At 51.2% G+C, this 23027-nt stretch overlaps 3 protein-coding genes across 3 annotated transcripts in view; 2 read left to right on the top strand and 1 right to left on the bottom strand.

Annotated features, from left to right (window-relative positions):
• LOC107145299 (ultra-long-chain fatty acid omega-hydroxylase) overlaps positions 1 to 5923 on the bottom strand; it is a 53197-nt gene extending 47274 nt beyond the window's left edge. Inside the window, exons 1-2 of the mRNA XM_048794969.1 lie at positions 5879 to 5923; positions 2514 to 2851 (exon numbers count right to left, since the gene is read on the bottom strand). The gene's annotated coding sequence lies outside the window, so the exon portion shown is untranslated. The remainder of the gene's footprint in view (positions 1 to 2513; positions 2852 to 5878) is intronic.
• Positions 4973 to 11242, top strand: Pglyrp2 (peptidoglycan recognition protein 2). Its single transcript, XM_015489180.2, has 5 exons — positions 4973 to 5367; positions 6604 to 7605; positions 8942 to 9152; positions 9734 to 10031; positions 11133 to 11242. Exons 1-5 carry the CDS (start codon positions 5277 to 5279, stop codon positions 11142 to 11144), a joined length of 1614 nt encoding a protein of 537 aa, XP_015344666.1. The 5' UTR covers positions 4973 to 5276; the 3' UTR covers positions 11145 to 11242.
• Positions 11243 to 12531: 1289 nt separating this feature from the next.
• The window catches only part of Rasal3 (RAS protein activator like 3), an 11120-nt gene continuing 624 nt past the window's right edge, over positions 12532 to 23027 (top strand). Inside the window, 15 exon segments of the mRNA XM_015488869.2 lie at positions 12532 to 14893; positions 16666 to 16790; positions 16929 to 17007; positions 17115 to 17176; positions 17561 to 17631; positions 18173 to 18290; positions 18385 to 18483; positions 18941 to 19480; positions 19840 to 19984; positions 20234 to 20378; positions 21278 to 21514; positions 21603 to 21804; positions 21899 to 22011; positions 22855 to 23024; position 23027. The exon segment at position 23027 is cut by the window's right edge and continues 136 nt beyond it. Of these exon segments, the coding sequence (XP_015344355.2) occupies positions 14578 to 14893; positions 16666 to 16790; positions 16929 to 17007; positions 17115 to 17176; positions 17561 to 17631; positions 18173 to 18290; positions 18385 to 18483; positions 18941 to 19480; positions 19840 to 19984; positions 20234 to 20378; positions 21278 to 21514; positions 21603 to 21804; positions 21899 to 22011; positions 22855 to 23024; position 23027 (2423 nt within the window). The 5' untranslated portion in view covers positions 12532 to 14577.

The following is a 23027-nucleotide window of genomic DNA, read 5'->3' as shown; positions in this document are numbered from 1 at the left end:
AAGGAAGGAAGGGAGGGAGGGAGGGAGGGAGGGAGGAAAAAAGGGTCTAACCCTAGAGCAGCGGTACATTCCTGTAGGCAGGAAAATTGCAAGTTCAAGGCCAGCCAGGGTAACTTAATAGATCCCATCTCAACATTTAAAAAATCAAAAGACTGGAAATGTAGCTCAGTGGGAAAGTGCTTCTAGCATGCATGAGGCCCTAGCACAGTACTGGGGGGAAAAAAAGTACAAAGGTGAACTTCACAACAATATGAATGTACTTAACACTGGTGAACTGCACATGTAAGAAGGGTTAAGATGGTCTCAGACTGATTGGAGGGCCCAGAGCTCTGCCTGTCTGTGCCACCAATACAATCTCCATAGGAGCTGGCCCCACTCCCTAGCCAGTGGTTATTCTCAAGAGATCCCTGATCTGCCTGCAACCTGAGGGGTCTTGATCTCTCCTAGAAGGTGGACCTCAGAGATGAGAGGGAAACTTGGGGTAGAGGGTGACTCATCATGGGATCCCCAGTCTTTCTGCTGCCACCCAGGCCCAGTCCTGCCCAGGTGCCTTGGTGTGTGGGTGCTTGGATGTGTGTGTACCTGTGCGTGTGTTTCAGAGCCCAGCCCCAAACTGACCTCACAATCTTCCTCCATCAGATTTTACTCAACAAATCCTCCTGGACACCCACTTGGTCCTGAGTCTGTGTTGGGTAATTCTGGGTACCCCCAAAAGACTCAGCATCTCCCACTCTGGGGAAGACAGATCTACACAGAGACTCAAAGCCCTGAAAGACCCCCGGCCTGGATCAAAGCGAGGCACCTCAGGCCAGGGAGCCCAGAGGCAATCAGTCATGGAGTCTTCTGGAGGGGATTCTCCTCCAGAAAGTCACAAACCCCAGACAGACCCTAAGAGAAATGGCCACTGCCCGGGACATGTCCTTGGCTCAGATCCAGTGCAGCTTCTCCAATTCTCTTTTTTCAGTGCTGAGGATGGAACCCAGAACCTTCTGCTTGCTAGGCAAGGGCTCTACCACTATGGTATACCCACAGTTCAAGATTTAAAAGGAGATTAAGGCTATCCAAACGCAGTGGCGCACGTCTGTAATCCCAGCTTCTCAGGAGGTTAAGACAGGAGGTTGACAAGTTCAAATCCAGCCCCTGCAAAAGCGAGGTGCTAAGTAACTCAGTGAGGCCCTGTCTCTAGATAAAATACAAAATAGGGCTGGGGATGTGGCTCAGTGGTCGAGTGTCCTGAGTTCAATCCCTGGTACCAAAAAAAAAAAAAGGAAATTAGGGCTGCCTGTCTGGCTGGCCCATGAATTTCTGAATTTGCTCTGAGGCCAATCTGCAAACTTCTCCCCTTCATAATTACTCTGGCCATGATCACCCCTGGGCTGGAAGACTCAGGGAATAATGAAAACAAGTGTCAGGTTTGGAGCCCTCCCCGTCCCTGGGTTCTAACTGTGTGACCTTTGGCAACTTACATAACCTTTCTGAGCTTCCTTAATGGATAAAATGGGGATAAATGGGTGGTTAGATAAAACCATCAGGGCCCCCCCCCCACAACCCCTGTCAGTGGGGAGACAGAGGAGCAAACCCAGAGTTCTTGATGCTGAATCAAGATTATTCCCAAATTCAGTGGACACAACGAGGAGAGCTCATGTAAGAGCCAGCCCCTCGGCCTCCTGGGTTCCCAAGCCTGGTGGCCATACGGCCAGAACTAGCACAAGATAAGTGAGCTGAAAGATGAAATCAGAATTCCTGATTTTTCCTTTTGTCTCTGGTTCCAATTTATCTCAGCACAGAACTGTAACTGATCCTGTTTTATTTAAAATCTGAATATTTTATTTATCATTGAATCTTTGCATTCACTTTGATCTTTAAAGACATTGCATTCAGAATTTATTTTTCTCAAGAAAATGAGAAGAAAAGTCACAGACCGGGAGAAAATACCAGCAAAAGACAAATATGATAAAGGACTTGTAAGGTCAGGCACCGGTGACCAAAAGGAGGCAGATTAACAGCTGCGGAACAAGGCTTCATTGAGATTAATTCCCAGGCGAGACCCTCCAGACCCATAGAGCGGGTCCAGGAGAGTCGTACCCAGGCTCAGCCGGATTGGAATTTTATTGGGCCTAGGACAGGAAGGGAAGGTTTGGGACAGGAAAGGGAGTTTTTTAGAGGTCCTTGTCCTCCTGGGGTTGGTTGGGGGATCTTGGTGAGATCTTTGTCCTTCCAGGATTGATCAGGAGACTCTGTTGATTGACAGGTGTTGCGGGTTGCCTGGTGCTTTGTTCCTTAGCCACCTCAAACCGACCTAACGGGACTGGGATCTAAAATACACCAAGGGCTCTTGAACCTTCACAATAAAAATAAATAAATAAATAAGCAACCTGATTTAAAAATAGGCCAAAGGTCTGGGCAGACCCCCCTCCTCTCCAAATATATATATATAAATAAGCATATGGAAAGATTCCCCACATAGTGTCATCTGGGAAATGCAGATTTTAAAAATGAGATACTATGCATACCTATTAGAAGGGCCAGAATCCAGAACACTGAATGCTGGTGCGGATGGCGATCAAGAGGAACTCCCATTCACTGCTGCAAAATGAAGCAGCCTGGAAATTTCTTTGGAAGACACCTTGGCAGTTTCTTGCAGAAGTAAACATCCTCTTATGCGATCCAGTAATCACTCCCTGTTCCACTCCGAGGAGTTAAAAATTTAAGTACAATTTTGTGTACACTTTGTGCACACCGATGTTTATAGCAACCTTGTTCATTATTGCCAGTGCTTGAAAGCAACCAAAAAACCCTTCAGTAAGTGAACAGACAGTGGTACATCCAAATGATGGAATATTATTCAGCACTTAAAAAGGGAAAGAAAATAAAGTGAGCTGTAGAGTCACGGAAAGACAAGCAGGAACCTTAAATGCAAATGACTCGGTTAAAGAAGCCAGTCTGAAACGGCTACGTGCTGAATGATTCCAACTGTGTGATGTTCTGGAAAAGGCAAAATTGGGGGTTAGATTCTTTTTGTGGGGTTGTTGATTTGTTTGCTTGTTTTGGTACCAGGGATTGAACCCAGAGATGTATAATCACTGAGCCACATCCCCAGTCCAAAAAAGCATGGGGAAAAGAAAATAATTATTGGTTCACGCGGCTTAGGGGGAGGGGAAAATGAATAAATGGAGTACTAGGGATTTTTAGGTCAGTGAAGCACTCAGATTGACATTATGATGTCATATGTGTCATTAGGTTTGTCCAATTTCATAGAAGTCACAACACCAAGAGCAAACCTTGATGTAGACTATGGACTTTGGGTGATGGCAAGTGTCACATTAGTCACCGACTGTAGCAGATGTCCCACTCTGGTGGGAGATGTTGACAGTGGGGGAGGTTGTGCATGTGTGGGAGGGGGTTAGGGGAAACCTCTGTGCCTTCTGCACCATTTTGCTATGAACCTAAAACTTCTTTTTGAAAAATGATTAGTCTTGCTGAGCACAGAGGCACAGGCCTGTACACCCAGCAGCTCCGGAGGCTGAGGCAAGTGGATGGCTAGTTCAAGACCAGTCTGGGCAATGAGAGGGACCTTCTCTCAAAATAAAAAATAAAAAGGGTTTGGGGTATAACTCAGTGGTAAAGCACCCCTGGGTTCAATCCTTAGTAATGGAAAAAATCATCTTAAAAATTAATTCATCTTGATGACTGAGGTTTTCAACTGCACCCAAGGAAGATGTCTTACCCTAGTACTGTCCCAGGGTGATTTGCAGCCCACATCTTCATTTGGCTGTACCAGGCAGAGCCCTCCCATCCCCCAAATCCTTGAAACATGAGGCTTGGAGGGGGATATTGCTTCTGACTTCCCTGGGGAATGGACACCCTTCACTCAATCCCTTAGCCTCCCCACTGTCTGCCCAGCTTTGTGCTGAGTGATGCTGCGTCCCCAGAAAGAGGTTAACTGATAACTGCAGATCCCAGGGGTGACTCCCTGGGGAATTCCAGGCCTGGGTCAGTCTGGGCTTTTCCAGGCCTGCCCAGGGCCTGCCTCATGCTAAATCCCCAGCCTGGTGGGATTCCTAGAAACTCCTAGGGCAGGTTTTGGGGTGGGAAGCAATTTAATTACATATGCAGCAGTTCAACCTCATCAAGCCCGCCCCATGTAAGGGCAGAATAAATGGGAGATGAGCTGATTTGGTAGAACACAGCCATGAGCACCTAGGGAAGAAGAAGGACCCTGCACTGTCAATCCAGGTAAGCCCATAAACTAGCTCCTCAAACAAAACCAGCTCTCAGCTACATCGGGTGTCTTGGGATCAGGGGCTGAATTGGGTAAGAGTTAACATCACCATGATCCCCAGGGGCTTGGAGCAAGCCTCGGGTAAAATAATTCTCAGTTCCTGCACCCATCCTTTGCCTGGGCCCAGACTTGAAGCAGGGGGTCAAGGCCAGCCTGGGCTTCTCGGTGCTTGCTCTAGTTTGTATCTAAAGCATCCCCCCAAAACCCATGTATAGAAGCCTTGGTTCCCAGCCTGTGGCACTACTGGGAAATGGTGGGGCCTCTAAGAGGGGGAACCTAGTGAGAGGAGATCAGGTCATAGAGTGTACCCTGTGGAATACGGGATCCCTGGCACCTTCTGTCTCTCTTTTTGCTTCCAAGCTGCCACGAGGTGGGCAACTCCCTCTGCCAAGTGCTCCTTCCATGATGGGCTGCCTGGCCACAGGCCCCAGAGCGGTCCTCACTGCTCTGGACAACTGACCATGGACTACACCCTCCAAAACAGAGATCCAAAATAAACCTTTATTCCCCATTAGTTGATGATCTCAGTATTTTGTCACAGTGACAAAAACCTAGTTAGAAAAACCCACTCTCCCAGCACAGCCAGTTTTAGCAGGCAACTGAGAGTCCCTCTGTGGCCAGCAGCAGCCTCAGAGCTGTCATTGCTGGAAGTGGGCAGGGCTTGCTGGATTGGCCTCCACTGATCTCTCTCAACATTGGGCAGAGTTTGCAGGAGTCAGAACAACCTGGTCTTCAGGCCTCTCTTGGTAGGGGCCTGGCTTACTGACCCTTAATATCAGCTTGGGAGGGACAGGACAGGAAGAGCCCTTGGGGCCCAGATGACTTTGATCCAGAACACTCTGCTCCCGTGTCCCCACTGTCTCCTGCTCCAGCTCTGCAAGGGGACAGCCGTGTCATTCACCACTGGACTTTGACAGAGGCCAAAGGCTCTGCTTGGTTGTCCATGCCCATCACCTTCCAGCACTGCCGAGTACTTTGCTGAGGTCAACTGGGTATGTCCCCTGGAAGCTGGAGCCCCAAGATGACAGCCCAGGGTGTCCTCTGGATCCTGCTTGCATTTCTGGTGTGGTCTAAGCCAGGAACAGGTAAGTCAGAGGCACAGACCTACGGCCAGGACTCTCAGCTCTGAAGAAGTATAGGGAGGCCCTTTCTGTATCGGCCCCTGCATGGGTTGAAGCCAAAGAGCACAGGAAGCTCTAGATCTCAAGGATCCTTCAATCTGGCCACTTAGATGTTCCTAACCCACAAGTCAAGATAGGGATAGGGAGAAAGGCCTGGGAACTGGGAAGCAAAAACTAGGAAAAGCTTCCTGGAGGAGAGAATCATAAAACTAGGATTTGGGGTCATGCTGCTGGTCCCCAAGGCATCAAACTAGAACAAAATTACAGAAGAATTATAGAATGGACTATCTGGACAAAATCCAGGATTCTAGACAGCAGAGCGTGGGGATTAAAACTCTGGGTTTGGAGCTGGGGTAGAACTCAGTATTTGAGTGCTCTCCTAGCATGCACAGGCCCTGGGTATGGGGTGAACTTGCTGGTTTCAAATCCTACCTCTGCCACTTCCTAGCTCTGTGACCTTAGGTAGTTAACTTACCTTCTCTACCCTTCAGGCACCTCATCTGTAAAAGGGAGCTAATAAGACCTATCTCATAGCCTTGTGAAGATTAAATGAGTTATATAAGTCACCTCGCGTGGTTCTGGTAAATGTTTAATAAACACTGTCGATTACCCAACAACCCACTCCTAACCCAGCTCTGGGTCAGGTCACCTAGCACTTCTAGTTTCCAAGTTTACCCACCCAAAAAAGGCACATATCCACCTGTTCCTCCCTTGGGCATCTTGGAAGATACCCTTCCCTTAAAAATTCCCTAACTTCAATCTGTTATCCGAGACTGTCCATCTTTCCCTCTAGATATATGGGGACACTCCTGGGTCCTGTATATCGCACTGCCACCACCCTGCCATCAACCACCTTCAATACTCACCTCTTCACTGTCCCCCTTCTGTATTCTAGCACCCTAAGAATCAATCATCACATGGAAGCCAAAGGAATAATCTTAGGATGCCAGCCGGGCTGTATCTCTCTCTTGCTTATAATTTTGCCATAGCTCAACCATGCTCAGAGTCCAAGCCCCTCAACCAGCAGGCAATAGTCTCCGAGCCTCAGTTTCCTCCTCTACATAGAGACAGGGCTGGGAGCCACACTGTTATCATCAGATGGAGCACTAGCATGGGCATTGGGAAGACATGGAACAGCAGGGGACCTTCAGGGACAGGTGAGGCTGGATGGCTGAGCTGATGCACTCTCTCCTCCCACAGCCTCCTTGCCCCTGGTCATGGATTCTGTCATCCAGGTCCTGGCTGAGCTGGAGCAGAAGGCGCCAGTGACGGAAGTCAGTCTAACTGCCTCTGCACGGCTGCTGTCAGCCCAGGACTCTGGCGCCTCCAATCCCCTTCACCACTTCCTGCTTGAGACACCAAGTCACAAAGCTGCTGAACTGGATGCCCACCCACTGAGTCCGGAGCTTCAAGGCCTGATGAAGATGGTGGCCCAACACGAGATACGGGGAGGGCAGGAACACGGGGTGGTGCTGGCCCCCGATGGTTCCACAGTGGCTGTGAAGCCTTTGCTGGCGGGGCTGGAAGCTGGACTGCAGGGGCGCAGGGTTGTCAACTTGCCCTTGGACAGCCAAGCCACCCCTTGGGATGCTGAAGCCACCCCTCCAGGACACAGGGATGCTTCTCCAGAGGGAACCTCTGCAGATGCTGGAGCTGCCTCTTCAGATACTGAAGCCACCTTACCAAATGACAAAGCCAAGTCCCCCACCACTGTGGACCGAATCCTGGCAGTCACCCTCGCAGCAGATCTAGGCCTGACTTTCCTCCAGCCTCCCCAGACCCAGAGCCTTCCAGGCCTGGGGACAGAGGGCTGTTGGGACCAGCTCTCTGACCCCCAGATCTTCACGCTGCTGGACCCCAAGGCATCAATGCTCACCATGGCCTTTCTCAATGGGGCACTGGATGGTGCCCTCCTTGGAGACTACCTGAGCCGAATCCCTGAGCCGCGGCCACCCCTCAGTCACCTGCTGAGCCAATACTATGGAGCAGGGGTGGCTGGAGACCCAGGCTTCCGCAGCAACTTCCGACGGCAGAATGGGGCTGCTCTCACTTCACCCTCCACCTTGGCCCAGCAGGTGTGGGGGACCCTTGTCCTGCTACAGAGACTGAAGCCGGCACACACCCAGCTGCAAAACGTGAGCCAAGAACAGCTGGCCCAGGTGGCCACCTATGCTGCCAAGGAGTTCACTGAGGCCTTTTTGGGTGAGAAGTTCCCCTACCCTAGTGACCCTCCTCACAGATACAGACACTCCCAGACCCATGGTCAGGGGTATCTGGGACTAAGGGAGTCTAGAGGCAATGATAAGGGCTCTGGGTTGGGGGCCAGGACTGGTGAGGAAATGCTAAAGTTGGGCTTCAAAGGATGAATAGGAGTTCATCTGATTTTTTTAAAAAAGGAAGAGGACTCTGATACTTTCTGTTACTGAAAAAACAAACACTTGAGATAAAGAAACTTAAAACAAGAATGGTTTATTTTGGCTCACAGTTTTGGAGGTTTCAATGCATGGTGGGTTAACCCATTGTTTCTGGTCTGTAGCAAAGCAGTTCATAATGATAGAAGTATCAAGTGACAGACGAAGCTTCTCTCCTCATGGCAGCTGATAAGCAAAGAGAGACTAGGGACAAGGTTCTCATTATCCCCTTGGAGAGCAGGCCCCCAATGACTTAACTTAATCCAATTAGGCCCCACCTCTAAATATCACCAAGCTGATGACAAGGCTGTTAATACATAGGCCTTTGGGGACATTCCAGATTCAAACAGTAGCAAGGGCATTCCAGGAAATGGGTTCCGCAAATGCATAGAAGTTCAAGTGGGATTTCACCCAGTTTTTCCTGTGCACCTTTAGGTGAGATACTTCACTTCTCTGAACCTATATTCTTAAATAAAGTCTGATAAGCCATTGCAACCTCTTAGATTTGCTGGTTGGTTAAGAAGTAGCACATGCCGGGCATGGTGATGCACTCCTGTTATCCCAGTGTCTTGGGAGACTGAGGCAGGAGGATTTTTGAGTTCAAAGCCAGCCCCAGCAACTTAGGCCCTGAGCAACTTATGGAGACCCTGTCTCCAAACATTAAAAAAAAAAAAAAAAAATGGGGCTGAGAATGTGGGTCAGTGGTTAAGGGCCCCTGGTTTCAATCCCTGGATACTAGTAAAAAAAAAAAAAAAAAAAGAAAGAAAGAAAGAAAAAGAAAAAAAAAAAGAAAGTAGCACACAGTAGGAGCTCAGTAAATGGGTTGAGATTCCCCCCCATCCCCGTCAGCATGGCTAACCCTCCCTAGGGTTCAGGGCAAGGCCATCTGGAGAAAGCATCCGACCTTGAGGTCTGAGCTAAAATTCTTGAGCTTTATTCTGAAGTTGATGGGAAACAGTGGGTATCCCTACAAGACCGGAATGCTGTTAGATTTAAAACAGATCCCAGTGACTCTTACTGAATCTGGGAAGATCCTGGAGGGCTGGTCCATATGTGCACTTCAACGAGGCTGCAGGTGACAGGCAGGAAACGCTTGCTGACACCGCGTTGGACTCCTTTGCCCACAGGATGCCCAGCCATCCATCCCCGATGTCGCTGGGAAGCGGCACCTTACCGGGGCCGCCCGAAGCCATTGCAGCTGCCGCTTGGGTTCTTATACGTGCATCACACGTACGTGCCAGCGCTACCCTGCACCACCTTCACTGGATGCTCAGCCAACATGCGCTCCATGCAGCGTTTCCACCAGGACACGCGAGGCTGGAATGACATCGGTTACAGGTGAGCTGACCCTTCCCCAGGCTCCTCCTTCCCCTCCAGACCAGGGGCGGAGCTGTAGATCCAGGATAGAGTGAGTGGGCGGAGCCTGACAGGGTGGAGGAGGAGTTTGCGGTGGGTGGGGCCAAGCCAGAATGGGGGCGTGGTCTAGACTAAGGACGGGGACCTTAACAGAGGTCAGAAACACCTAAATAGTGGGCTGCCTGGATGAGGGGAAAGAACTAGGCCAGGAAGCAGAACCTGGGCTAAGGATGGGCCCCGTGGTAGTGTCTGGGTTTGGAATGGGGCAGTGAAGGCCGAGCCAGAATAAAGCTGCGAATGGGTCAAGAGCTGGACTTGAGGCTAGGGGAAGAGAGTGGAGAAGCGCGGCCAGTGCTGAGAGGGGGATCCAGAGAGCAAGTCAGTTTCCCAGGTGGCACTTGGTGTGGGAGTGGCACTGAGCCGATAGATTAGGGGCAGTGTGTCTGGGCAGGTCTTGTGGTCAGATGGCCCCTGTCCCTGGGGCAAAATCTCGGGGAGGGTCCAGATGAGGGGCAGAGCCTGGCTCACTCCACATGATGCCTCCTTCCCCTTCCCCTCTGAAGTTTTGTGGTGGGCTCCGAAGGCTACGTGTACGAGGGCCGCGGCTGGCACTGGGTGGGCGCGCACACGCTCGGCCACAACTCCCGTGGTTTCGGCGTGGCCTTCGTGGGCAACTACACGGCGACACTGCCCACCGAGGCCGCGCTACGCATGGTGCGCGAAGTGCTGCCGAGTTGCGCGTCACGCGCTGGACTCCTGCAACCAGACTACAAGCTGCTCGGCCACCGCCAGCTCGTGGCCACTGACTGCCCGGGTGACGCGCTCTTTGGTCTGCTGCGCACCTGGCCGCACTTCACCGAGGTAAGTCTGCGCCGCCTGCACTCCTGCAGATGGCCGCCCTTCTGCGTGCACAGACAGCTCAGTGGCCTCTGACCCCTGTCTGTCATCCCCTGCCTCTACAGACCGAACCAGGCTCGGATCTTATTTGCAACCCTATTCTGGCAAGCAAAGCCCAGTCTTCAGTCCCTGCTGGCAACATCCCCTGTCCTGGAACTTCTACCTGTACAATCTCAGCCCAAACCCTGAGCCAGCCACTTTGTTCTTTGCCTAGGCCCCAATATCTCTGCCCTCCCACCATTGCCTGGGCCCTGACCCTGCCAGCGTCCCTCTGCCCTCGCAGCCTCAGCTAGGTGTTTATGACCTAAATCCAAGTCCTAACCTGTCTGCCTGCACAAACTCATCCCAGAAGGCAGACTCTACTGCTCAGGCCTGTAATCCCAACAGCTCAGGAGGCTGAGGCAGGAGGATGGCGAATTCAAAGCCAGCCTCAGCAAAAGCTAGCTTCTGGCTTTCTACCCAAAACTCCTTTGCCTTCACAACCTCTGTCCAGTCTCCAGTTGTCTGTTGCCCAGATAATCTGAGCCCTAGGAAAGCTTGTTCAGCCCCTGAAATCTGGTGAGAACTGGAGCAATCTAGGCCCAGCACAATCTCTGCCTGAAGACCTCATCCCAGTCCCTGACCTCATTCCCTAAAACACTTAATCACTAGCCAGGTGTAGTGGTGCATACCTGTAATACCAGTTACTGGGGAGGCTAAGGCAGGAGGATCCAAGATTCAAGGCCAACTGCAGCAATTTAGCCAGACTATCTCAAAATAAAAATGAAAAGGAATGGGAATATAGCACAATTGTAGAATGTTTGCCTAGCATGCTCAAGGCCCTAGGTTCAATCCTTAGTAGCACAAAACAAACAAACAAACAACAACACATCTGGACAATCATGTTACTTGTATAACTACCACTCTATTTCATTAAGCTGTTGATCTTTCCATCCTGGCCTGCAATCAGTTTTATATTCACTCCCTCACTTTGAACCCTGATCCTCTCCCATGTCCAAGATCCCAAGGGGAGAGCAGACCCAGCTACAAACAGCCCCAAGAATCATACTCTCCTGTCTTTTCTAGACTGAAAATTAAGAACTACCAGGAGGCCCTTCCAGAGATTCAAGAGGGAGCCACCTCTAATGATCCTGCCAGCCGCCACAGATCTCCAATAAAGACACCATGGAAAGGAAGTTCTTGTTCACACATTGTCTGTGTTTGCATGCATCATCCTGGTTTGACTTTGCCCAGAAGCAGACCCTAAGACAAGAGTGCTGATACAAAGGGCTGGGGATATGGTTCAGTGGTACAGCGCTTGCCTAGCATGTGGGTGGCCCTGGGTTTGATCCCAGTGCTACGAAACAGAAGGAGAAGGAGAAAGAGAGAGAGAGAGAGAGAGAGAGAGAGAGAGAGAGAGAGAGAAAGAAAGAAAAAAAGAAAGAAAGAAATCTAGTACAAATGGTTGATTGGGGGGTTATCTCAGGACATATCAGTTGCAGAATGAGAAAGCAAAGCAGGGAAGGAGAAGTAACCAGGAAGAGATGTGTTTTCTAGCAAGTTTCCACTGTGAGCAACCAAGGTTTAAGCCCACTGGGGGACAGTGGAGGACACATATCTCAGAGTTATCCCACCCAAGAGGTGAGGGTCATTGACAAAGAAGAAGTATTAATTTGATGGCACTTTTGGAATGCTTGTCCCCTGGGTGAATTAGTCTCAGTTTGCTAGAGAAAATCCTCCAGCAAAAAATGCAGGGTATTGGGAGCTGGGAGTGGGGCTGGTGTGCAGTAGAAGAGTAAAGGCCCAGATGATGTGGTGGGACACAGTCTTGACACGTGTACAGTGAGTGGTGTAAGTGTGGTCTGAATGACATGTCTAAGGTGGACATATCTGAGGTGTATGTACACGTGCATAAATACATCCAGCTCCAGAAGAAGGGTCTTTGGCTCTCACTAAAGCCCCCCCCCCCCCGCCACCTTGATTTAATCACTCCACGTGGCACATATACCGTAACATCACATTGTACTTCACAAATTGATACAATTACAATTTATCAGTTAAAAATAAAGATAGGACCAGGAGTGTAGCTCAGTGTTAGAGCAGTTGCTTAGCATGCATGAGGCCCTGGGTTTGATTCCCAGCACCACAAAATAAATAAATAAAATTTAAAAATAAAAATAATTGCCAGGTATAGTGGTGCATGCCTGTAATCCTCATGATTCAGGAAACTGAGGCAGGAAGATCACAAATGTCAATCTCAACAATTTAGCAAGACGCTGTCTCAAATAAAAAATATTTTAGCCAGGTGTGGTGACACATGCCTATAATCCCAGAGGCTCGGAAGCCTGAGATAGGAGGATCACGAGTTCAAAACCAGCCTCAGCAAAAGCGAGGCATTAAGCAACTCAGTGAGACCCTGTCTCTAAATAAAATACAAAATAAGGCTGGCAGGTGGCTCAGGGGTTGAGTGTCCCTGAGTTCAAGCCCCAGTACCCCAAAATAAATAAATATAATATTTTTTAAAGTTTTAACGTAGCTCAGTGGTAAACTCCAGTACCAAAAACTAAAAGTTAATTAATTAATTAAAAATAATTACAAAAAAAAGACCCTCCTGTTCAGAGAGGGCTACAGAGTTTTCAAGGCCCAGTGTGAAATAAAAATATAAGATCTCTTGTTCAAAGTAAGTATTTCAAGATGATGACAGCAAAGTGTTAAACTAAGCATGGGACCTTTCTGTGTCTGGGGTCCTTTGTGACCGTCCAGGACCATATACCCATGGAGTCAGTCCTGTCTTTCCTGCTCCATGGATTCTTTTTTTTTTTTCTTCTTTCTTCAGTACTGGACATTGAACCAAAGACCTCACACATGCTAAACAAATGCTCTACCACTGAGCTGCATTCCCAGCCCTTTTTACTTTGAGATAGGATCTTGCTAATTTGCCTACACTGGCCTTGATGTTGAGACCCTCCACCTCAACCCCCAGAGTTGCTAGGATTACAGGCATGCACTACTATGCCCACCTGCCACTCCATGGATTCTTGTTATCTTTGCCTTTGCACAAACTGTTGCTTTTCCTTGGTATGATCTTCTAATTTCTTTTATGCTTCAGGTTGCAAAGATATCGCAAAGATCAGAGAAGTCCTCCTGAATTTTTCCAGCTCAAAGAGCGTCACTGTTGCTCAGCCTTATTTCCCTCCAAGTCCACCTCACCAGTGAGAAACATCCTCTATTTGCATTCATTATCTGTATCCCCCAATATACTGGGAGCTCCAGGAGAGTAGGAACCAAGTTCATGTAGTTCCCAGTGGCTTCTTCAGTACCTAGCACACAGCAGGCACTCAGGAAACATTTGTCAAATAAACGAAGGCTTTGAAGGCTCGCATGATGAACCTTTTGAAACTGATATTATCATCTTGTACAAATAAGGAAACCGAGGCTCAGACAAAGGAAGTGACTTGTCTGAGGTTACATAGCGAGAGAGGGACCAGCTGGCACTCAAACCCACCCCTGTCCAGCTTCTGGGCCATAGTGATGCTGACTCACTCATTTATCGTAACAGCTTTTTTTCTGCCCCCATTTTCAAGTAAACATTTATTGAAGCGTAAGATACAGGACAGTGCACCAAACCATGTAACTTGACGAATTTTCACAACAGAACACACCCAAGTAACCAGCACTGAGCTCAAAAACTAGAACATGTTAAACGTGTGTCACATGAATTTCACTTCCATTTAAGGAACAACAACAACAAAAAATGTCATGGTGGTGCACATCTGTAATCAGAGTTACTCTGGAGGTTGAGGCAAGAAAATGGAAAAGTTTGGGGCCAGCCTGGGCAATTTAGCAAAACCCTGTCTCAAATTAAAATTTTAAAAGGTGGGAGGAGCTGGAAGTATAGCTCAGTCACATATCGCTTGCCAAGCATCATGCCAAAGGAAAGAGAGAGAGAGAGAGAGAGAGAGAGAGAGAGAGAGAAGACTTTTTCCCATTTCTATAAGGAGATCATGCCAAACATTTTTCCAGTATGAGTGAATCAATCTACACTGGCTAGCATCAGATGAGAACTCTCAGTGCTCCATATCCTTACCAACATTTATTCAGCATGTGCCCATTTTGCAGAGAAGCCAACTGAATTTCAGGGAGAGGAGCATGTGTTGCCTTCCGGTCAGTGAGGGATTCTGGGACCTTCTTGCCAGAAATGTACTCTGCTGCCTTCCCTCTGCCACCTACCCTCCATCCCCGCCCCTGCATCCTGCCCCTTCTGTGCCCTCCCAGCCTGGCTGTGGTGTGGGGTGGGACAGACAGGGTCACGTGGACCTGGGTTCAGCGGGAGGAAGCCAGGCAGGGTGCAGAAAGCTGCTGATTCTGGGGCTGGCCAGGAAGTCAAGGTAAGAGGGATAATACATGTGGCCCCCCAAGTGGGTTATCTGGAGGTAGAGCTGAGAACCGAGGGGCAGTCAAGATGCGGAAAGTATGTGGGCAGACACTGGGCAGCACTGTCTCTCTCTAGTCCTGCAGGAGAGCCTCCACCATGGAGTCACCGAGACAGAGCTCCCAAACCCAGCCCGCTGCCCCACCTCTGCCGACATCCTACCGCTGGCACACAGGAGGTGGAGGGGAGAAGGGGACTGGTGGGTTCCGCTGGGGCCGCTTCGTTGGTTGGGGAAGAGCACTGAGCCACCAGGAGCCCATGATTAGCAGCCAGCCAGCCCCCCGCTTGCTGTTCCGTCGGGTCCTCTCTGCACCCCCCAAGGAGTCACGGACCAGTCGCCTCAGGCTATCCAGGACCCTCTGGGGAAGACATAAGAACCCACCGCAGGAGCCAGAGCTGGAGCCAGAAGCCCCAGGTACATGCTTCCCCCCACCCTGAACTTGGGCAGGGCTGGGTGGCCGGATGCTTGGGTTTTGTCTGCCACCAGAGCATCAGCCCTCTAGACACAGGAAGTTGTGGGGAGTGCAGAAGCCCAGCAGGAAGTGACTGGGGCCGGCAGCCCTCTTCCCTCTTTTCACCTAAAGAGGGATGACATAGAGTTGCCAAGGACCTATGTCAGGGGCTTCAGACTGAGGAAAGGAGAGGGAGCAGAGCACATGAGTACTGTCCAGATGCCAAATGGCTCTCAGCCCCAACAGGTCTCTCCTGTATTCAGTGGTCTAGGCTCCGTCTCTTCTGCCTGGATACCCACCTCCTCTGCCTTCTGATCTCCAGCCTTGAGTCTTACCTGTGTCTCTTGGTCTCCTTTGAGCCTCCACTTCCCCATTAGTTAAGCGGGAAAATGATGATCTCCACCTTGAAGGTCACAGTGTTTCATTCATTCATATTCATCCCTCCATTTATTCATTCAGACAGGCGTTTGTTGAGCATGGATCATGTGCCAGTCCCCGGTTGAGGCACTAAGATGCACAAGTGAACAAGGCAGATGACATTCCCTGCCCTGTGGAGCCCACAGTGTGGTGGTGGTGGTGGGTGGAGGCGACAGACAGTAAAAAAAAAAAAAAGGTCAACAAAAAAATGACAGATGGTTCCAAGTGTCGTGCCAAGGGATCTAGAAGGTAATGGATATCATGAGGATTAGAGCTCAGGAATGTGGCACAAGCCCAGCCCAGCATATTGTAAGTGATCCATTAATAAGTAGGAGTTATCATTTGTTGCCCCTAGTGGTAAAGCAAGGGAGCAGGCGGTCATTTGACAGGGCTGATTCCACTCTTCTATTACTGGGAGCTCAGTTAAATCTCTCTATTCATATTTCTAGTTTGCAGAGGCATCTCCTCCCAGGATGTCAAGGCTTGTTCACTGCATAGGATCCAGAGAAAGCACTCCAACAAGCAAATCTGCTCAAACACCTCTCATGGGTCTCTACTACCCTTAGAATAAAACCCTAGTTCCTCCAACAGGGAAACCTCCACCCAAGACCTGGCTCCCATCTCTTCCTGGGCTTTCTCCTCCTGCCTCCGAGCCCTCCCCTCTGTGTCTCTGGGCTGTGCTCATCATCAGTCTTTGCTCAAGATGTTCCTGCCACCTTTTCTCTCATCTCTGCTTACCAAAATCTAGCCTTTTGTTCAAGACCTACCATGAGCTTATTCTCTCTGGGAAGCCTTCCTGACCCACTGACTGCTACCTCCCCTTCCCCAAGAAAGGCACCTCCCCCTACCCTGAGGTTTTTCTGTTCTTTCTCAAACTTTGAATCTTTCCACCTTAGACTTATTTGTATAAGGACTCATGGCTTCTGTCCTGTTTAGCCTTTTTTAGTGATTTTTTTTTTAATTTTTATATGGTGCTGAGGACCAAACCCAGTACCTCACATGTGCTAGGCCAGGGCTCTACCACAGAGCTACAACACCAACCCCTGTGTTTTAGCCTCTTGAACCTACCCACTACCTTGGTTAAGAAAATAATGCTGTGTTTGTAGCCTGGCTTGGCCACTCACAAACTGTGTCACCTGGGCAAGCGGGTGGGCTATGTGTTTGGGGGGACAAGGACAAGAGAGTGGTAGATGCATGCCTGACATGATTATCAGAGAGTGCACCTAAGAGGGGACCGCTGATGAGCCTTGGTGCATGGAGACGGTGACTGGAGGGAGAAGAAATGACTAAGTCATCTAGCACCTCCTTCTCTTCCCAGATCCAGAGCCGGAGCCTCATGTCCCACAGATCCCTGAGGCCCCCACCCCTGATGTGCCTGTCTGGGATATTGGGGGCTTCACCCTGCTTGATGGAAGGCTGGTGCTGCTCGGGGGCGAGGAGGAAGTGAGAGAGGGCACGTGGGCAAAGGGAGGGAAGGAGGGAAAGGGACAAAATAGGGTTGGCATGGGAGAGAAAGGCATCTGCCCCTTCCTCTGCCTTTCTCCCTCCACTTTCTCACTGCCTGCTCCTGTGGGAAAACAGGGTCCTCGCCGGCCAAGGGTGGGAAGTGCCAGCTCAGAAGGCAGCATGCAAGTGGCCATGGGAAACCTCAGGGATGCAGGTAAGTCTCTTGAGAGGCCGGGAAGGCTCGGGTATTTGGGAGCCTCTCAAAGTGGGGCAGACTAAAATGATTCCAAGCCCTAAACTGCCACTTCCGACTACCCACAGATCGGACCCTTGGAAAGGCAGAGCCAGAGGCTGCTGGCTCCAACCAGGTCCACAATGTTCGGGTGAGGCAGCCAGTGGGAAGAGGGGAGTGCGGGCAGGGGTGAGCAAGGACTCCGAAACCCTCAGAGCTGAAGGGGCACTTTTACTGGTTGATCTGGTGTAGGTCGCTGATCCTCTATGGGTCTCTGTGTCCCCCTATCCATCAGATAGAGATAATGAGAATTTTCCTCTTGGGTCTGTTTACAAGGAGTCAATAGAGAATGCAGAAAAGCTGATGGTGGATGCTTTAGAAATGCAAGCTGCCGGTTGTCTTTATTATTGCTGGTAATACAGCCTGGGTTTGGTGTGAGTCCACTGAGACCAGCAGATCCTCCAGGACATCTGGGAGGGAAAGAGCTGAGAAGGAAGCACAGAGTTCTTCCCAGCTGATGTCCACCTCTCCCCAGGGGTTGCTCAAGAGGCTGAAAGAGAAGAAAAAGGCCAGGTCTGAGCTGGGAGCCAATACCTCCAGGGATGGGTAAGGGTCTCTGAGGGGCTGGAGCGGGCAGAGGGCCTGGGGTTCAATATGTGTCCCCCAGCACCTATCAATCCCACCTTCCCTAAACACCTCCTATCCCTTCCTCTGTGTTCTGCCCCAGGTCACATGATGCTGGGGCCATAAATATTCTGACACAGAGCCTGCTTTTGGTTGAAGGGTTGGGGTGAGCTCTAAAATGGAGCCAAGTCAAGACCCTGGTCTGTGAGGGTCAGGGAAGGAACACTTTAGCTGACACCTTGGTTGAAAGTTAGGCCAAGGGTTGGGAAAAGCAGAAGGAACAGCAAGTGCAAAGGCTAAGAGGCAGAAAGGATCAAAAAACAAGGCCAACTGTGGAGTTCAGAAAGAGGGTGACAAGGGTTGGTCTTTCTGAGGTCATGCAGGCCACCTTGAGACAGGGTAGGAACAGGATCCAATTTAAGTTCAAGTTCCTGGCCTTCCTCTACCCTTCAGGCTATGGTGGGTGTGGAGGGAAGGGAGGAATGATGCTTGCTCATGGGTTTCTCCCCCCCCCATCCCCCAGTACTATGGGCTCTAAAGAATCACTGGCCACACTCTCTGAGCTGGACCTGGGTGCCGAACGGGAGGTGCGGGTCTGGCCACTGCACCCCAGCCTCCTGGGAGAGCCCTACTGTTTCCAGGTTAGTGCAAGCCATCCTCCCCCTGCGTCCCACCCCCGACCTTTTGGCGCCACCATTGGCTTCAACCACGCCCTTGGATCCCCTGCCCCAACAGGTAACGTGGGTGGGCGGTAGCCGCTGCTTCTCCTGTCGCTCGGGCGCTGAGAGAGATCGCTGGATTGAAGATCTTCGTCGCCACTTCCAGCCCAGTCAGGTCATTCATTACCCGAGAAAAGCTGGACATGGAGACCCTGCCCATGGGCCCCGGGCGCGCCCCTTCCATTCTACCCAAACGCTGCGCGATCCAAACTCTCTCCCCTGAAACACCCTCGCCCACACCTTCACAACCTTTCCATCTATGATGGCACCAGCCAGCAACAGATCAGACAGCCCCTCTATTTCATCCTGGCACGATCTGCGTCCAAAACCCTACCTACCCGTTACTCCTCTATATCATGGAGCCCCGATCTCTCCGGGAACCGCAACCCCTCCCAAAGCTAGAACCTTCTGTTTAGTTATCTTGGACCCCCGAAGCCCCACGCTTTTTCCCAAGGGCCAGCAATCTCCTTAGGGCAGGGCGCACAACGTTGGACGCTCCGCGCTTCTCCCGCTTATCCAACTTGGAGCGCTGAGGCCTCCGAAACACTCTGCCTCCTGGTTCCTGCCCACAGGACAACGTGGAGCGGGAAGAGACGTGGCTGAGCGTGTGGGTGCACGAGGCGAAGGGGCTGCCACGAGCGGCTGGGCCATCCGGCGTGCGAGCCGAGTTGTGGCTAGATGGCGCGCTGCTGGCGCGCACCGCACCGCGGGCTGGCCCAGGCCAGCTCTTCTGGGCCGAGCGCTTCCACTTCGAGGCGCTGCCACCGGCCCGTCGGCTGTCACTGAGGCTTCGCGGCGGAGGCTCAGCGGGAGCAGATCTGGGCCGTGTGACGCTGAATCTGGAGGAGCTGAGCGCTCCCCGCGCGCCCGCGGCGGGACTGGAGCGCTGGTTCCCGCTGCTGGGGCAGCCAGCAGGTGCGGCCCTGCGGGCGCGAATCCGGGCCAGACGCCTACGGGTGCTGCCGTCGGAGCGCTACAAGGAGCTGGCGGAGTTTCTCACCTTCCACTACGCGCGCCTCTGCGGAGCGCTCGAGCCCGCGCTGCCTGCGCAGGCCAAGGAGGAGCTGGCAGCCGCCATGGTGCGCGTGCTGCAGGCCACCGGCCGGGCGCAGGTGAGGCGCTACGACTGCGCGGACCGGGATAACCTAGGGACAGATAGTGGAGTGGGGAGGCGAAACCTGAGCAGTACTAGTAAGGGACGAGAATCTCGGGCGGGGCCTGAGCATCACCTGTGAGGAGCAGGACTTGAACTTCAGCTGCGAGGGGTGGAGCCTGAGCAGAGCCTCCGTAATACAGGGCTTGTTTTTGCCGTGAGGAGTGGAGGTTTTGGTCTCAGCTATGAGCCCCAAAAGTGAGGAGTGGGCAGTCAACAAGGAAGGGCAAGAATGAAGAATGGTGTGAAGATCGGGGTCTAGGGCCAAGATTACCCCGGCTCAGTCTGCACAACGTGACTGACTCCTGCCTTATCCAGGTGTTGGTAACAGACCTGGGCACTGTCGAGCTCGCACGCTGTGGAGGCCGTGAGGCACTGCTGTTCCGAGAAAACACATTAGCCACCAAGGCCATTGATGAGTACATGAAGCTAGTGGCCCAGGATTACCTCCAGAAGACCCTAGGTGAGCTGGGGAGGGGAGCAGCTAGTGTTAAAGGCTTGTTGGGTGGGCTAAGGGACCCGAAGAGATGTAGGAGGCCCTGGGTAGCCTGGATTCTGGTGGTTCTTTGGGGGTGCTAGTATCCTGGGGGGAAATGGAAACTCCTCAAGATGTTAGATGCCTCTGGAGTAAGTTAGAGATGGGTTGAAGGCTGGGTGCAGTGGGTTTGGGTCATAATGACCCTGGACTTTATCTGGCTCTTCCTATCTTCAGGGGAGGTTGTTCAGCATCTCTGTGCCTCCACTGAGGACTGTGAGGTGGACCCCAGCAAGTGCCCAGCATCAGAGCTGCCCCAGCACCAGTCCAGACTTCGAAGCAGCTGTGAGGAGGTCTTTGAAACCATCATTCACTCCTATGAGTAAGAATCAAGGACCCAGCACCTGAGCCCACCCCATTCCCCACCACTCAGCCACTGTGATAACTTCGACCCTCCTGTTAGGGCTGCCAGACGAAATATAGGACACTAAGTTAAATTTGATGCAATATTTGGGTTATACTTACACTAGAAAAATTACTTGTTATTTATTTGAAAGTCAAGTTTAACAGAATGTCCTGAAATTTTATTGGCTGTCTGTCAACCATATCTTCAATTCCATGACACCTGACCCCAGGTAACCTTGAGGAGGTTCCATACCCCAATTTCATGCCATTTGACCCTAGTTAACAGGAAACCTCAATCCTATGACTTCTGGTTCCAGATGATGCATACCCCTAATCCCATGACTCTCCAACTTTAAGTCACCCTGTATCCCAAATCCTATAAAACTGAACACAGGAAACCTGGGATTCCTGTCCCTTGACTACTTCTGACTCTAGCTTAACTTTGGTGCTTAAATCCCATGGCATCTGACTCTAAGTGGCCCTGTAACCCTAATCCCATCCTACTTCATATCATATACTCTGACACCTCAGTCTCATCTCCAGTTATAACTACATCTCAAGCACATGAACTTTGTTCCTATGTGATCCAGGATACCAAATCCAAGAGTACTGATTCCAGAGGTTGCCATAACAACTACACTATAAGTACTGACCTTATGGGGACTTATAACCCCAAGTATCATTAAATCCTCAATCCTGGTACCTGGACCCCAGTGAGAAGGAAGCCTACATGGCTTCATGAGTAGCTCCTTGGGGGATCATAGACAAGCCATGCAATGCTTCCTTTGATGTATGACCCCTGCTCTTATAACCTTAACCATCCAGGACCTTTACGCCCATAGCTGCCTCCTCTGACTATTATCTCTTCTGCCCTAGCTGGTTCCCGTCAGAGCTGGGCACTGTCTTCTCAAGCTGGAGAGAAGCATGCAAAGCACGTGGCTCCGAGGCACTGGGCCCCCGACTAGTGTGTGCCTCCCTCTTCCTGAGGCTCCTATGCCCTGCTCTCCTGGCACCCAGCCTCTTTGGCCTGGCACCAGAGCACCCAGCACCTGGTCCAGCTCGCACCCTCACATTGATCGCCAAAGTTATCCAGAACCTCGCCAACCGTGCCCCGTAGGTGCTGGGAGATTGGGAGGCCATGCTGGGGGCACAAGGGTGGCAAGATGCCTGACCTGACTCATCCAGCCTGGCTCTGATTTAGGTTTGGTGAGAAGGAAGCCTACATGGGCTTCATGAATACCTTCCTGGAAGATCATGGACCAGCTATGCAACACTTCTTGGACCAGGTGGCCATGGTGGATGTGAATGCTGCACCCAGTGGCTACCAAGGCAGTAGCGACCTGGCTCTCCAGTTGGCAGTCCTGCATGCCCAGCTCTGTACGATCTTTGCTGAGCTTGACCAGGTGTGACCTGAGCACAAAGCCCTGGGAAGGCAAAAAGCCTGGGAGACTCTGGCTCCAGAAGCTCACTTAACATCCTCCTTGCATGCCTCACCAGACAACCCGTGACAGTTTGGAACCACTGCCCACCATCCTGAGGGCCATCGAGGAGGGCCAGCCTGTCCCTGTATCTGTGCCAATGCGTCTTCCATCACCCCAGGTCCATTCCAGGTAACCTCAAGTCTGGTCTGGGTTATGATGGTTGGGAGCAGAGGCAGGGCTCTCACACTGGGGGGGGTCACAAGTGAAAATCACAGGGATCGTGGGGCAGGACCATGGTGGGGACAGTGTCAGAATGGACAGAGGCCAGAGGTGGGGGGCTCACATATGGTAGAGGGCAGCTAGTCACCGAGTCAGATTGAATATAAGGTGAGGATAGAGTCATGTCGGAGGGCAGAGAGAGGTCACCTCATGTCAGAGAGAGAGAGTGACTTTGCAATCAGAGATCTAAGGTCACTTTTCAATCAGATGTTGTGGAGGGGGTAAAATCAGGGGTTGGTTTGAGATCAGATGTTAGAACATAGTCATCAAGTGTCAGGGCAGATTCATATTGTAAGCAGAGGTCAGGCTTAGGTCAGATGAGGTCAGGCATTATGGGCAGGGTCATATTTGGGTTCAAGGTCAGGGATCATATTCTACCAATGAACAGGAACAACAGGATCAGCGTAACATTTGTTGGGGAGAAGATGGGGCCACATTGCTAAGGAAGAGGGTGCCCTTGTAAGCAGAGGTCAAACCCAGGATCAGAATGTAATCAGAGGTAATGGAAAGGATCAGATCAAGGATTACAAGTGTCAGAGGTCAGGGGAGAGGCTAGAAAGAGAGGAAAGGTTATGTCAAGAGTCATAGAGATGATAGAATGTAGTCAGAAATCAAGGATAGGGTCTCATTAGGGTCATAGGTTAAAATATGATCTTTGGGGACAAGGTCACAGGGATGGGGTCATTTCTGGCCAATGGGCGGGGGTCATTTCAGGGGCTAGTTGAGGGTCTGAGATTCTCGATGGCACCCCAGTTTCTCCGCAGGGGAGAAGCCCGGCTTCTTGGCCCCCCGGGACCTCCCCAAGCACACCCCTCTCATCTCCAAGAGCCAGTCTCTGCGCAGCTTTCACGGTGCAGGGAGTTGGGCCCGGCCCCGACCCGATGAGGAGCGCCCCCCGCGGCGCCCCCGGCAAGTGCAGCGCACCC

This window comes from Marmota marmota, unplaced genomic scaffold (genome assembly GCF_001458135.2).
Source record: "Marmota marmota marmota unplaced genomic scaffold, marMar, whole genome shotgun sequence".
In the NCBI taxonomy this organism is placed as follows: Eukaryota; Metazoa; Chordata; class Mammalia; order Rodentia; family Sciuridae; genus Marmota; species Marmota marmota.
This window is presented reverse-complemented; position numbering and strand designations above follow the sequence as displayed.